Source organism: Ambystoma mexicanum, chromosome 14 (assembly GCF_040938575.1).
Source record: "Ambystoma mexicanum isolate Mex_15411 chromosome 14, UKY_AmexF1_1, whole genome shotgun sequence".
NCBI lineage: Eukaryota > Metazoa > Chordata > Amphibia > Caudata > Ambystomatidae > Ambystoma > Ambystoma mexicanum.
In genome coordinates, this window is record NC_090940.1 from 595,588,118 (window position 1) to 595,604,502 (window position 16,385).

Here is a 16,385-nt window from a genome sequence, read left to right on the forward strand (position 1 = left end):
ATATTTCTACATGCATACAATATTACAATCTTCATAAAAACAAGAATATACTGGGACATACCCGATGCATCGCGGCACATGAGAACCATATATGGTTAACTACTCATCATACTATGAATTTAAGGCCTTGAAGACGACCAAGGTCGAGTGTCGGCTGACCACCACGTTTTGTCATTAATAAGGAAACTTTTTCTTGGGAAGAGACCATTTAAGGCTGTTGTTTGAACTGATATTATTGCTAATCATTTATTTCCTGGACTGAAGAGGCAGAGGGCAGATACACCAATCCCAACCATGATCTCTTCATTACTCTATTAAGGTCCTTATGGGTGGGCCTTGGGATAAGGGGACACAGCTTACCCTCATATCCATCATTTAGTGGTCATAGCGCATTTCACAAGGAGAGGAACCCATCCACTTATCTATCTGGTTTGTGCAAGATCCTGATACTGCTGCACTTCTTCCCCATTGATCCATATCTGCCCCACTGTACTCGCCTTTCTCAAATCCTGTTCCTTTTGTCCATACAAAGTTACCGCCACTAATACGTCCCTCGGGCACAATCCTGATTCTGCTAATCTCCTCGTGCCCACTATGTGCAGTCTATCCATCTGGACAATCTTCTCTGTGTCCTCTGCCAGTATTCCTGCAAGTAGTTGTCAGAACATACTGCCTACTCTTTATCATCCACTGTTTCTGGGAGGTTTTTGATACGAATGTTGGACCTCTGTGACCAATTTTCCAAGTCCTTGCATTGGATTTCTAAGTTGCTAGAGAGGCGGGACAATTGTTCCACCACCTCGTCCGTCTTTTGTGTGTCTTCCATGTGTTTGACCACTTTTTCCAAGGTATCAGTCCTCTCCTTCAGCTTCGCAATATCTATTTTTACTTCCTGAAGTGATGGTTTCATGTCTTCTTTTAAGGTTTTGAATTGTTCCTGAAAGGAGGTTAGGAATTGGTTTTGAAATTCCTTAAACCACCCTGCATGTCCTCCTTGCTCATAGCCACTGCCCCCTCCGCTCAACGTTCCTGGGGTGGGGGGGGATCTTGACTGGCCTCCTCACTGCTGCTAGACAATACATTGTCCGGGCTCCACAGTTGTTTGATGCTCTTGGAATGCTTGGCCTGGGGGGTTGCTGCGTCGGAGCTGCCGCTTTCTTCCTGGATTTGGACATCTATGTTGCCTCAATGATGATGCCTGTTCTACTTAGCTTCCCACTGTTGGGGAGAATTCTCATTTTTGTGCTAATTAATTCCCTCTAACCTTAGAGACCCAGCTCTTTTGCTGGACTTTGGACTTTTTAATGTTGACCCTGGAGTGAGTGAGACCTTTCTCTCGTACTCTCGTGTGTTTTTACCTGATTTGGATTTTGTGTTTTTGGTCTCTGACAAACTCCATAGGCATCTACATTTTGTATGGGGACACACAGCACCTTCAGCGCAGTGTCACTGAGAAATCCTTTGGATTTGTCATACGGTTTAAATACCTTTTCTTGTGTGACCTACAGTTCACAAGAATAGTAAAGTGAAATTGACTTTACTTACCTTTTTCTCTTTGTAGGTCCAGCACACACCATCTTATGTGAACTGCTGGGGGGTTTCCTAGTAGACCCTTATCCTACTCTCTCATGTAACATTTTTATGTTAGCTCTCACTACTTTAAATGGCTCGTGGCAGTGGTTTAATATTTTCTACCGGTGTGCTTTTCTACTGCAGGCGAACCCTCAGCTGCAGTAAAGCACACGCAGTGAATAATTTGTCAAAATGGCCCCGGTCTTCTTTTTTTTGCCTTTTTCTTTTTGTGAGGTCTTTCTTGGGTTTTACTCTGTGCGTTGAGACATGTTTGAACCCTTTGATTTTGTCTTGCCTTTGGCAGCCTTCAGTGTGTCTGGAAAGACAGGAGGTGAGGGACGGTCCCTTTGTCTCTAGGAAGGCCTGAATGCAACAAGTCCTGACTGGCTGGCTGTCAGGACAGCCATCCTGCTATGTGATTGACAGCCTAGGCTGTGCATGAATGGAAGAAACCTGCCTAAAAGCAAGGGTTTTGGGTCTAGAGGCAGAGTCAACCACTGGGAGAAACACCCAACAAAGAAACTGTGAACAAAGCTTGCTGTAACCTTCGGGACCTTTGAATTGCCCAGTGAAGCCCTGCTGAACTCCTTTATCACCTCAACAGAAAAGTTCAGGACGGAACGACTTCTCCCCTTGGGTTAGTGGGACCAACTAACCCCGAGACGAACTCCACTGGACCACCATCCCCGACTGGCTTTGCTTCTTAGTTGCTGGCTTCTTCAATGCCAGGGGTTGAGTGGCCGTGGTTGAGTGCAACGTCTGCTGTGGAACGAATACAGCTGGAAGCTCCAGGAGACTCCTAAGGACCATCCCGAAGTAGAACCTCCAGATCCAGAGTCCCCTCACCAGAGTGCAGGACCAAGGGAGCAAAGTGAGTCTAACCGGTATCCAAGATCCACCACAGTGCTGTTTGCTAAGCGCTGAACCGAGAAGAGCCAGTAACTGCCGACTACCTCCCAAGTACTGCGCCGCTGGAGCCCTCCACACGTCCTCCCACTTGCCCCCTTGACTGAGACTCAGGAACTCGGGTCTGCACTGCTGTAGCAAGACAGAGTCCAACTGGACCACTCTTCTTCAAACCAGAGGTACTGTTTAGACTTGGGGTACTTACCTCGTTGTCTTTTAGCCTTCTCAGTTGGGAATTGCATTGGCTTACCTTTTGAAGTTGATGCCAACTCCTTATTCTCACAGGCTTAACAGCTTGTAACCCTAGAAGTGATTTTCTACTAACTCTCTAACTTTGTGCAAAACTTTGATCTAAAAAGTGCAACAGATCCATAGACTGTGTCCCAATTGACTTTGGCTGTCCTTGCTCCCCGAACACTGTTCTAGTCCATTGATTTTGATACTCTTTGTCCCTCATAGGTGGTAGCTTAGTGTATACTGTTACAGCTGGGGAAAGGCTCATCTAGATTTCATTGGAAGATTTAGTTGTCCTCGCATATAATGAGAAACTGTTTAATTCTTTTCCTTCCCTAACCTTTCCTTTCTGCAACCTCCGAATCTATAACTAGTGTGATATATAAATGCCAAGAGTGTCCTTGTGATTGAAGTCACTTCAGGGTCTAGGAATTGTGTAAGATGCATATCCAAAGATTATCCATTAACTTGTTTTGATTCTGAGAAGTAATTTTAAAGTATATTTACACGACTTGCCTTTTTAAAGAATGCTTATTTAAAAATGGATGTTAAATAAATAGCTATTTATAACAGAAAGCTTGATTGTAAGTGTTACTTGGATACTTGTATTTACGGATTTAATTTGTCCAGCTCACATTTACCCCTCTTCCGTTCACCTTGGCCACCCAGTGACTTTGGCGATGGTCCCTTACTTTATTATTGTGCCAGGGGTTTTGACTTTTATTTCCACCTCCTTCGCTAACAAGAGATTAACCTCCAGATGGCTCCTGTGTTGAGTTTCACTCCCCCAGCCCTTTTCCTGTATTGAGTGATTAACACCCGATTGCTCCTGCCAGCCCCTCTTGGGATATGTCTACACACTTTTTAGAAGCTTTACTGGGATGGGGGGGCGGAGAGGGGTGGGCGGCAGTGTTACCATTCTCGGATCGCAGCCAAGGCAGCTCATGCCATATAGCCGGTCTCCAGTTTCTCCTCGCTCACACTGCTGTTGGGGTCTGCGGCGCTCTCCCCATAGCTGGAGGCAGGGTAGCTTTGTTGGTGTTAGGATGTCTGTTGCAGGCTGTATTTCATAGCGTTTAAATAATACAGTTGAGCAAGGAAAAGGGAACCCACAAAAGGAGATACACTACTCCTGACAATCAATGGACAAAACACATAGTGCCAATGACTGTATTTCATAACATCCACCCGCTTTTACTTGATTCCAGATCTCCGACAGCTTGTCCTGCTGCTTCACCCTCGGACACACTTTCCTCTATGCCTCCCCGCTGCCACCGTAGATCGTGAGGGAGACCGCCTCCTTTGCCGTGGTCTTGGTTGTATCCGCCGATCTGATACGAGTGTAGATTTGTGCCACGTACACCTGCACTTCACTATTTCGCAACCTGACAATCCTCTTACACCTGAACTCCTCAAGGCCGGGGGTTGCTTGCCACTGCCCTTGGCCTCTAAGTTTGTGGGGTGAGCTTTACTTCATACAGATGCTTTTTTGTATTTGTTTTGTGGGGCGGCCCAGTGGGGAGAGACACCTATGCACGTCGTCCTCTGCCGGCCGCCATCTTGGAATCCGCACAGATTCTTGAATTTTCTTGCCCACACAACTTGTTCTGAGTCATTTTCTGTGTGCAATGTAGATGCCACCATGATGTGTTTTTTAAGGTGGCTCCACTGCCATTCTAGGCACTGTTGAAGCTGGCATGACAATTTGTGATTAACTAAGGCAGCTTGAAACTGGCTTGACAATGTGGAATTTGACACGGCAGCGTTTAAATGCGCCATGGTTGGTAACCTGCATAATGGTGGCAACAGCAATTTCTGTTTGTTTTATTTTCTCGCAGCTCTGTTTGATTGTATTTTATAACCTAGCACAATGAATATTTGAAGCGAGTGTAATGTTTACCAGTATGTGATCGAGGGGAAAAAACTGTATAAGTGGTAGTGATACACTATAATGAACTATGTTTCAGTGATGTGACGCAACTCTATACTTGCTTATTGAGCACACATAATGCATGATTTGTTGTGGCAAAATGCTCCTGGATACAGCTGGTGTTCAGTTCTTTGAACTATTGTATTGTATTCCATGTGTCCCCATCTAAAGATTGATCTGTAAAATGTTCATTTGGACCTATTTTCCAAAGAGTGTTCCAGGGGAACACCCATAAAGTTGTATGTCACACTACTTTAAAAAATCAGCCAAGTGTCACTACCTATATAGGAGGAGGGAAAGCCATGCTCGCAGGATTCCCGCTTCCCTGCAGTGCAGTTTCTTCCTTGTTTTACGCCATAAATGGTTAATTGTTTGTTTTTTCCTCTTTTTAAGGGTGCCATCAAAGGAAAACTTCAGGAGCTTGGTGCATATGTTGGTAAGTGCCTTTTTATCTATCTTTCATTCATTTTAAATTTGGTTTTGCTGTTACAATAACACTCAGACCTGCAATTCACCCCTCCATACCCTCACACTGTGCTCCGATTTCAGAATTTTGTTGCAGGAAAAGATTGACACGTAGTGGTGCACAATTCAAGCGCAGGGGTCTTTGTCGAGTGCTCACATTGGAAGTTGACTTCTGGCAGTGTGGAGCTCCTTGTAAATCAGGCCTGTAATGCATAGACCGTAGTATTACCTCCAGCAGCTGGGAGGCTAACTAGGGGGGTCAACATGCTTGTCGGAAAGCAAGACGGAGCCGACGAACATGTGTTCGATGCCCCGTGCTTAGAGCTGCTCTCCGGCATGAAATGCGATTGAAGAGCCCATTTTTATTTCCTTAAGGCTGAAGGACACAGGTTTGAATCCTGACGTGATCGACTCAGCCCTTCATCCTTCCGAGAAGACTTTCAGTGCTTTAAAAAGAGTGAATGCCACATTCTTCCTAGATGTTTCTCCTTGGCTTGCGGGAGGTAGAGGGGGGAGAGCTCTAAAATAAAGGGTTGGCTGTGGGCATCTGACAATTTGCAGGTTTCAACCCTGGCAGGGCTGTTTCCTTTGTGCAAACTTGGCAGTCGGGATCAGGTACTAATAGCCTTAATACTCTGGGGAGGGCACCAACTAGGGATGATTTATTAGACCCTTGCTAATGGTCTCCTCTTCGTCAGGGTCTTTAACTCCAGTTCTAGTGAATTTAGCCTTTTCGTGTCTGATGAATTATTACACCGCTTGGACGGGAGAGGAATCCAGAATGAAGCGCTATGTCAATAATTATTGATATTGCCATGGGGAGGATAGGATATTGCCATCTCGGGAGGATAGCTCAGGGGTAACGTGCCCGCCATGAAAGCAAGACGTCACGGAGCAACATAGGTTTGATCCCTGGGTCCGCACTTAGCAACCTCTGGGTATTAAGCGCCTTATAAATAACCTAGCATATCATATCTATCAATTCATGGGACCCTAGATTGCTGTAGATTTGGGATCACCATAAAAGGTATTGGTTTTTACTTGAAAGTGAAAAAGCAATCATACTGCTATGTTTGAAGTCTGGTACAAATGGCAGATTTTGGTTCGAATAGCAAAGAGCACCACGAGATCCAACGTTGGCAAAAGTATGTTGCACTAGGTGCCAATGGCACACTTCCATGTGTTCGGCAAATCAAACGGAACACATTGTAATGTGCTGTGTAGAGAAAGCCCTCAACGCTGACACCAGAAGAAAATACAACCCACTACGGGAAAAAGGGCCAGCACACATCTTGCAAGGAGAACAATATTTTATTCCCACAAAAATAAAGACACGCCAGCAAAGCACTCTGCTGCCACGAAACGTTCTGGCAAAATCAGTACTAGCAACACTTTATGAAGGCACACAGCGTCATCCGTGACGTAAATTACATAATGTACAAATCCAAATGGCTGGTGGGTGTGACCCTCGACATAGGCTACCTGCTCCATAAGGGATGCCAGGCCATTGGTCCCAGCAGTGTCAGTCCATTGTGAGAAACCTGACGGTATTCTCCCTCCTACTCCCTCGGGATCTTCCATTAGGAGGCCAGTGAAGGGCCATCGTTGTTGGATACCGACCCTGAGGGTGGACAAGCAAGGGAGGATCACCCTAGTGGAAGGTCACAAGGGATTGGGAGGATACCGAAGGGCGAGACATGATATTCCTCCATTCCCAAGAATACCCAAACCCACTCTCCCTCAGCCTTCATGGGGTATTTTCAATCTCACCCCATTTTCCCCTCCCCATTTCCAACAAATCCTGAGATGAGGAGGCGGCAACTCCTTCTCATTTACGAAGAGAGCTCTCAACCCCCTCGTGGCCTTGCAGGGCGCGTTCCTTCTGGTGTACGAATGCTGGCAACATGAGACCATGATGGGTCTATGAATCTCTGCAGCTCTGCCCTTTCTCACTGGTGCACATGCTACAACCTATTCCCGCATGCATACATTTTGTGTGTGGATTGGGCCTGCGGCCCTGGCTGCAGCGCAAAGCTAGGCCTCAATTTTAATATGGCTACTACTATCGAAGAAGGCATTTGATTCCCAATGTACTGTAAAGCCGAAGCATGCCCCTCTCCGAGCCCCTATTTATTTATTGGACATTTGTATAGCGCCTATACACATGTGGTTCCAAATGCCACAAGACAAGATTAGGGGGTGGTGGGGCATGGGAATCAAAAAAATAGAACTACGGTTATACTGGCCATGTGACAATCCTACCATGCAAGTGCATGACAAGGTAGTAAGTGCAAGGGGAGGGGGCAGAATCAGAAGCCTCCTAGGGTAGCGGCGGCAAGTGCTGGTGGGCCAAGGCTCTAAGTGCCAGGGAAAGAGGGGAGGTGGGGGGAGATTCGGTGCAGTGGACATGGAGGACCAACTTGGGCTAGTGCGGGAAGGAAGTCTGAGGGCCAGTACTGGCAAAGGCTGCCGGGGGAACTGGTAGGGGGTGGTCTGGCCCCTGAATGACTCTGAAGGAAAGAGGCCGTGGCCGCAGCGGCAGATGGAGAGTTAGCAAGGGTTGGAGAGGGAAGGAGGAGGAGAAAAGGAAAGTCTTGAGAAGTTTCAGAAACCTAAGAAAATCTGACTCAAGTCTGAGGGGGGTAGGTAGGCCATTCCAGAGCGCGGAGCCAGCCGAGGGAAGAGATCTAAATCCCACTCTCTGCTTGGAGAAGTGTTTTACCTGCAGAGACTTGGAGCCAGAAGACCGAAGGACTCTGGCCAGGAGGTATTAAGGGTGGGAAAGCTGGATGTAAAGAGGTCCCAGGCCCCAGACAGCTTTGTGGATGATCCAAAGGGTCTTGAATTTGATCTTTGCGGTCACCGGGAGCTAGTGGAGAGATTTTAGGATGCAGCCCTGGGCTTGAGGCCATGGATTAGTATTGCAATCCTATATTTCACACTTCCAGGCCTCTGCCTCATCCGAAGGCACTTGGGGGTCTGGGACGATCATCCCTTCTTCCCAACAGCTGCCAAAGGTTAGCTCCTGCCCAATACTTTAAGAAATTGTATTAAATAATGGTATGTACTATCGCGTTAGTGTCGAGACAGCCATGACTGTTTACTGACAGCTTTGTTGTCCTCTGGGAGCACATGTTATATATTCATTTTTTTCTGGGGGCGTATTAATTGTGAAATTGAAGTATTGAACCGCTTTCTTTTGGCAGTGGAGTTTTTTTTTTTGTGATTCAGTGAATCAGTCTGCCACAAGCCTCATCCCTAATGCCCCTGTCTGTCAATGCCATGCTAGGCCTACTTTCCTCTTTTAGCCGTCTATTGGGTGAATGAGAAGGCGGGAGACTGCAACATTTACCCAAGATGTAGACACCGATGGCCCGCATCTAAAGCCAAGCGCCCATTCCTGTTTTGAAACACATAAATGATGTACCCCAAAAAATACTAATGAATGAGATCCTAGATGGAAGTTGTTCCTGTTTAAAACCCGTGGCTACAGAGACCTCCTTGTTGTATTGTATATAATATTGGTATAGAGTACTACATAATCCTTCGTCCGTCCTCTGACATTCCTCATCCACTGCAATGTGCAAAAGAAGTTTGATGATTAAACCAGTGGATGACCTCAACATATAGTGTCCAGTAAAGCTAGAGAAATGCCAGTTTTAATGATTCTAGTGGGTAATTGGTTCCGGGTATGTGCCACATTGGTCCACATCGTCCCGGGGCTTGAGCAAATTGTGTTCTGCCAAAAGTCTTGAAACTCCTGCAAAGTTCTAACACTTCTTTCTGCAATGTGCATGCTTCACCAGATGAGTCCTCAGCTTAGTTCTCTTTTCTGGCCTATTAGAGCACTGCAGCAAAAGGCTAATGGAGGTAATTTTGATTTGAGGATATTTCAGCTTTTAATCTTTCTTTTCCTCAGATGAAGAACTCCCCGATTACATCATGGTCATGGTGGCCAACAAGAAGACCCAAGAGCAGATGACTGATGACCTCTCGCTCTTCCTGGGAAGCAGCACCTCCAAATTTACTGTTTGGTATGATCCTTGTGCTGTTCATCTGTAAATGTCGCTAGTGTTAATTGCTTTGGCACAATCCAAATCGTCATGTACAACATCTTAATGGACACTTCATGCAGCACAAAGGTCCTCATTACAGGTTGGGTGGTGCATGTAAAATGCGGCGGTATTACCGTATACCGCCGCATTACCGCACCACCCAACTATGATTTTGGCAGAAAGTTGGAGGATGCACCTCCAGCTATGAGCTGGCTGTAAATCTGCCAACTTTCTGCCAACTTTCTGCCAAATTTAGACGGAATTATTGCTGCATTAATTCTGCCAAAATCCCCCATTGAGTCATATGGACTCAAAATAAATGGGGACTGTGAGAAACGTGAAGGTGTCTCACCCGCTAGTCCCCGGGGATCTGTCATCCAGGTGGCTAGGACACAGCCATCACTTTTGGATCCAGTTCCTGGTTCACCCCCAATCCCCCACCTCCCACTCCTCCCTCTTTCCCGACACAAACACTTTCTCACGGACAGTTCACCTGTCAGCGAAAACGGACTAACACCAGAGCCGTATACCTGACGTGTCCCAGCACAATGTTCAGGCAAGGTCAGGCAATTACTGGTCATTACGCACACCAGACTTCCATCACACTTCCCCAACAAAGATAAAAGATGGAGCACGAAAGCACACTCTGAGCAAGGCAAAGCACACTAGGAAACAGCAGTTTCAAGATGGCAGTTCAATACGAAGAGGAAGAGTGCGAAACCAGAGACTGTTGCAAGGAGGGAAGTACCCTTGACCTTTTAGACTGTTACTTCTGTGAACCTTGGAAAATAAGAAACCTAGGACCGGGGACTAAAGCTGAAGAAACCTGCATTGTGTCTCGGAGGTACCTGGGCCTCACCCACGTCGTTAACCAAGGCGGGGAGGAGTATTTGCTGCTGTGGTTCTGTCCTTGGCTCCTACAACAAAGCAGCACCAAAGCTGGTGAGTCGGATAGACTGATACCAGACCAGCTTGTCTTAGAACCAAGGTTGCAATCAGCAACATTGTCTGAAGAAATCTAAAGAGAACAGTATGTGGAAAGTATGTAACGAGTGGCACAAATATAATTGAAAACCAGAGGAGTGACTGAACTTTGGAGGCCAAGAAAGATACTGTAGACAGAGTAGTCCGGCACCACATGGGTGCTCATTCGAATGTCTGTTAGGTATCCAACGGGTTGGCAGCTGTGGGAAGAGAATTTTGAGATCGAAGTGGTCCTGCTACAGGTCATGCTAAACCCAGTGTGCATTCAAAAGTCTTCGATAGTTTAATGCAAACTGAAATTGGTCTGAGCCCGGCTGAGGGAGACAAATTGCGTAAGAAGAAGGATCTGAGCCCAGCTCAGAGGAATCCAGGGTGAACCGTCAGTCACCCGGGAAAGAATATTCTCTGAACATTGTAGAAAGGTATATAAGCCCAGCTGAGGGTGATTCAGGCTAAATCACATGATTTGAGTACTTTTAAAAGGAAAGGAACTTTGTGTTTTGTTTTGTAGCATCAGGCCCTCTGAATCAAGAGACTTTGATAAGAAAGAGACTTGGGCACAGAAGGCCCTTATGCTAGCAATGGACTGTATCTTCGTGCCGAAGAAGCCAGAGTGTGCTTTGCTCGAGTGAACCACCTTGTTCCGTGCTGAAAACGTGGGGAAGGGAGGCCAACAGCCTGAACATCCTTGACATATCATTTTGTGAACTCTTCTTTCTTTTTCATGAACAGTACCCCACACTATTTGTATTTGGCGGTAAAGATTGGCAATAGTTTTTCTTTTAGTATAGGCCCTTTTTACTTTGACGAGACTCCACTACGATTGCATTATTATTATTTTATGGTCGTAGCTTGCTCCCATCTGTAGGTTTAGGATTAGATAGGCGTTCATCACACCATTTTTGAAGTTCAATAAACACTCTTGAACTGTGGTCACTTGTGTCGGTCTTACTGTTGATACCATGCCTTCCTACTAGTACTTACACTGCCTACCGTCACTTGTAATCCGATGGTAATACCCCCGGACCAAGCGGCAGTAACAGTCATACAGTTTGGCGGTATCTCTGCAGATTTACCGCAAAGATACCACCAAACATATGATGAGGCCCAAAGCTTTCAGCAGAGGATACTGTTCAGTTTCAAGATGCAGAAAGGTCAAATATCAATGCTATTTTCTTTTTAGCCATTTATCTTATTTGAAACTTTAGTATTAAGCACTCATCTTGTAATTCTTCCATAGGATTGTAAAAATATTAGTTTGTTCAAACCATATTTAATTTCATAAATTGTACTTTAGGCAAAATCTAGATAGCAAGAAATGTTTTCATATTCTTATATAAATTTCTGAGGCTTGTGGAATCTGCTTAGATCACATGCTGTGCATAGGCCGACATCTAGTGGAAGCTGCAGAGTATTACAGTTTGTTTTTCCAAATTCAAAAATGGGCGTTGACACAGGGCGGCCAGTAATACTATCCCTAGTGTGACGTCCACTGTACCCATGATCCCTCACGCGTCTAGGATCCTCAGATAGTTTTTTTCTGTCATACTGGTCGGAAGCATCCCGCGGAGTTCCCTGGCCTTAGCCATAATTTTGCAAACAATCATATTTCCCAGTTTTCTCCATCCCAACGTCGAGTCACCGAAGTTCGACACTCGACGCCGGCCGGAGAAGAAAACAACCGTCGAGAGCTGCACGACAGACTTGGGCCTAGGAAGGCCTCTGGCCCTGGCCCGGGCCTTGGAAGTCCTTTGGCCTCGGCCCCTACAAGTAGAGAGAGTGGGGGGGTTGTACAGACTCAACTACTGAACACTCATATATATATTATTCCTACACACACTAGCCCGCTGCCACAGGGTACGTCTGGAGGGTACCCCTTTCCAATTTTGCCCTAAGTGCAACCGCAAGTACCCTTGGGTTGACAGACACGCTACCTGTAACCTCTGCTTGCCAAGGGACCACCCCGAGGCGAACTGCAGAGCGTGTAGACGGTTTAAACTGAAGGCTCTAAAGGACCGTTCAACCAAACGTTGGGCCCACCACGCCAGGCAACGAGAGGCCATGGAAGCGGAGGGCGCCTTCAGTGATGGCAGCGACGCCATCCTATCGGACGGCGATGGCAAAGTGGCGTCGAGAGACAGGCAAGCGCAAGTCCCCGACCTCGGAAGGTTGTCCGGCAGGGCAGCTATCGGGAACACCCCCGGCGACAAGAGCGCTACCCACAACACATCCACTAAGCACTCGAAGTCCAACTGAGACTCGGCGCGCGCGTCGAGTTCTCGGAGAGAGGCACGCAAAGAACGGTCCACCGATTCGGTGTCCTCTGGGCGTTCTCGATCAAGATCGCCACATGACACCAGGCAACCATCCACTTTTGCCAAGAGTGCCTCGCTCTCTGAAGTAACGGAGGTTCGATCGTCTGGAGACGAAGACTGTTAGGAAAGATTTCGTAATTGTAGGTAATTTTCCTTCCATGTGGCAACCCCTAAACTTTTTGCTGTTGTTTTTCACCTTGTTCTTGACTTTGCCAGAGAAGTGCAGCCTTCTGCTGCACTCCTCTGGGCTTTCGCTCCTTTTCTTATGGGGAAACTGACATGCCCTTAAGACAGTCAGTACCGGGGAACGCTGTTTCCCGTAGTTTCTTTTATCATGTTGCGGCTTTAGTGCAACATGACACAAGAGGGCACTGTAAGCTAAGTTACAGCTCTCTTCGGTCTCTAGCCTTCTACAGGCCCTAGATACTCGTTTAGGATTGTATTCGATCGGTGCAAGTCATTCAGGGACTGGAATGGTGGCAGCGATCGTTTTGTGTATTTTGAGCTCCTTTTGGCGTTCTAAGCACGTTTTTCGCGCTGAACCCAAAAAGGTGGCCTGGCTCCCAAAATGGCCAGACCACGAGGCTCCTTTGTCCTGTCCACTGACCGTCTTGCTCCCTTCACCTTCCCCAGGTCGTTCCGACCCGGGGCCTTCCTTATTTGGGCATGTACTTTCCCGCGAAACCTGGTTGCTTTCGCGGGCTTCTACATGTCTTTTGTGTGCCTCCAGGGTGTGGGCTGGGATGTCTGGTCCCAATACACATCCTGGGTGCCAGAGAGTCTAGGGTGGTGTGAATGCCTGGGACCAACCTGGTCCGTGATTGGTCCACGTATGGTGTGTGTGTTGATGAGCGGATCTCCCATTGGCTCCCCTCCGTTTTGGCGCGAAGGGAACCGTGGATAAGAGGGGGCTGGAAACACCACTACCAGGTCGATCTCCTGAGTTCTCACGAACGAAGGAATACAGGAGCCAAGTATCCTGCAACCAAGAGGCTGGACCGAGGAATCACTGGTGACCCGCTGAAGGACTCCTTTGCACTGCTGTCGTCCTGTGAAACCCTTTCCTCCTTTGATTGAACCAGAAGGCCTGTACTGGTGCTTCGACCTTTGGAATAGCAGGAACAGCTATTCTCGGCGACTTCATCATCTCCTGCCAGTAAGCCTTCGGAAGCGTCTCTGGGCCATCCAGTTGACTGACCAGCTTACACGGGAGTCCTGCTCTGTAACCGCCGCCAGGTTGTGTTGTATTTCGAGTCCTGGTCACTCTCACACGCTTCGTACACTTGGCGTTCCCAAGTCTGAAGTGAGTAGTGTACATTTGGCTCAGATACACACGGCCGCTCCGTTGCCCTGCTGTGGTGACAAAACTGTGCAGGTTTCTTCGATTGGGACGTCTTTTTTTCTCTACACGACGACGAGGCATTCCCGGCTCTTCTGAACCTGCCAGCTGCTGAAACTAATGTGGAGAAGCCTGGGTCTGCTTGCATCGGGGACCGGTGAGTAGTATAGCTAGGATCTGGTCGCCCTCCTGCAGTAGCCCATTGCTTTTCCCCGCTGTGTAAAAACAGCACCCTTTTGTCCGTACTCGCGCTCTGCTTCTGCTCACTGTGGAGGCTGCGCTTGAGTCGCGGAACCTGTTCTTCTTCTGTTGTGCACTAACCCGAACTGCCTGACTTCCTCCGAAGAGCTTCTCCTTTTGCCCGTTGGCACCAGCGTGTGCAGGTACTTTGAGCACAAGGCTCCACTCTTCGCAGGGCTCAGACTTCCATCTAGTTAGGTGCCTTTGAAGGCGAACTGAGTCGAAAGCATTATCGCAGTGCCTGTTTTCCTTCCCTTTCAGGTGGACTACACATTTCGTGCATATAACGCTTGCGACTGTCGTATTTGTATATATATTGTGTTGATATGGTATGTGTTGGCTTAATATTGTGATATTGTGATTTTCTCGCTACGGTCATTGTTTTAAAGGCCTTAAAATAAATGTGTATATATTTTTGATATAACAACTGTTAGGAGTAGTTTGTAAGCGCTCTTGCTTTGTGTGCTCATTGCGGGCTTTCAGTCACCCTCACCCCTCTTGAGACCTAGTCTTGACTGCCGCGATCGCTACCTTGATTGGTCTGGCTCGTCCAGAGGTTACCCTGTTCCAAGTAATTTAGGTTGGCATTCTGAACTTCTGCGCCACCAGGACAGAGTTCAGAAATCCGACTTAACAAATTGGTGTACAGCGGTGGGATACGACTGAAGGTATCCAGTGTTGCGCACAAACTAAGGCATTTCAGGTTATTCCAACCAGGACACGTAGTGAATTGTTGTAGTATAACTTTAAAAAGGCCATAGTCCTATCTAACAGTATGGAAACAAATACCTTGTTAACTTTAAATGCTTCCAAATCAGAAACATTGAAGAAGATGTGTGCGGAGAGAGGTGTTTCCTCTCAAGGCACTAAATTGGAAATGATCCAAAGAATCGTGGCGTGGCAAGAAGCGCAGCTTGACGCTATAACTTCTGAGGACAGTGCAGAAGGTGGTGGGGCTGCTCTCACTGGTAGAACCGACGGTTCTGCCGCTGCACTGATCCATCGCGACCACGAGGACAGGGAGGATGTGATGTCTAATGTTTCCTCTGCCAGTGCTGATGGGGAGGCTATGCTTGAATTCAAGAAGCAAGAGCTGCGGTTTAGGCAGCAGGAGCTTGAATTCAGCATAGCCAAACTAAAAATCGAACAGGCAGAAAAACAAAAAGACAGGGATCACCAGTTGGAACTGGCCAAGCTTCAGGTTGCAAATGGGTCCAAGGGTCCTGGACATGGGTCTGGGGCCTCCTCTCATCCACGGTTTCCGAAAGATCTGCTCAGTGTGTATGAGGAAAGGAATGACATTATGGACTGGCTGAATGCGTTTGAGTATGCATGCGAAGTTCAACAAGTTGACAATGCTGATAAGATTGCATGGTTTCTCAGCAGACTGCCCCATTCTGGCTGTAGTGCCATTATGGAAATGTCGAAGGCTGAGCGAGCTGATTTCGCAATGTTAAAGCAAACTCTCATTTTAAAGTTTGGGAAGACTCCGGCCCAATATTTGAAACGTTTCAGAGAGTATAAGAAAAAGGAAGGTGGTACTTGGGTATCTTATGTCACTGAATCCTTGAAAAACTTAACTGGCTGGGTCGAAGGTTATAAGGTTTCTACCTTCGAAGGCATGATAAATCTTGTCATGCTGGAACACATTTTTGCTTCTTCTTCCCCGGAGCTTAAGCAGCATTTGGCCGATTCGAAGGAGATAGATCCTAAGAAGCTGGCCATTGCAGCAGACTTATGGGTGTCACATCGAGTGTCCCATAAGGACAAAACAAATCCTGGTAAGCAGGAGGAAGGGAAAAAGTCCAAAGATATGGAGGGTGGGGAATCTGCTAAATCTTCTTCCCATAAGGGCCACAAAAAGAAAAACAAGGGTAAGACACAAGAGAAGTCACAGGGTAGTGGAGGTCAGCCTCCGAAACAGAACTCTGGTTACAATAATCCTCCCTATGTAAACAGACCCAATGGATCTTGTTTTGCTTGTGGAGCAACTGACCATGTGAAGGGGGATCCCCGGTGTAAGGTTAGACCTTTGGGGGTCCACTCCGCTAATCTGGCCTTCTCCTCCTACGAGGAAGAAGAGATTACAGGAGCATCCTTCTCCTCAGACTCATTTCCCAGCGGAATAGGGGCTGAGGTAGTTTTAGTGTCCCTGGGTTCCTGGGAGCCTAAAGTCGCAGAGGCTTATGCTAGGATTCCGGATAATACCAAGCACTACTTTAAAGACAGTGTGCTGATCAATGTAGTAGATACTCCAGCTCTTAGGGATAGTGGGTGCAGTCGCACTGTAGTGGATTCTACCTTGGTAGACTCAGAGGAAGTTGCCAGAGCTACTCTGATGCCCA

General features: G+C 47.1%; 1 protein-coding gene across 2 annotated transcripts in view; it reads left to right on the forward strand.

Moving 5' to 3' along the window:
- ZC3H14 (zinc finger CCCH-type containing 14) overlaps window positions 1-16,385 on the forward strand; it is a 437,675-nt gene that overhangs the window by 25,473 nt on the left and 395,817 nt on the right. For both annotated transcript variants that reach the window (XM_069637953.1, XM_069637954.1), the window contains exons 2-3: window positions 5,036-5,078; window positions 9,027-9,141. In XM_069637953.1, the coding sequence (XP_069494054.1) occupies window positions 5,036-5,078; window positions 9,027-9,141 (158 nt within the window). The remainder of the gene's footprint in view (window positions 1-5,035; window positions 5,079-9,026; window positions 9,142-16,385) is intronic.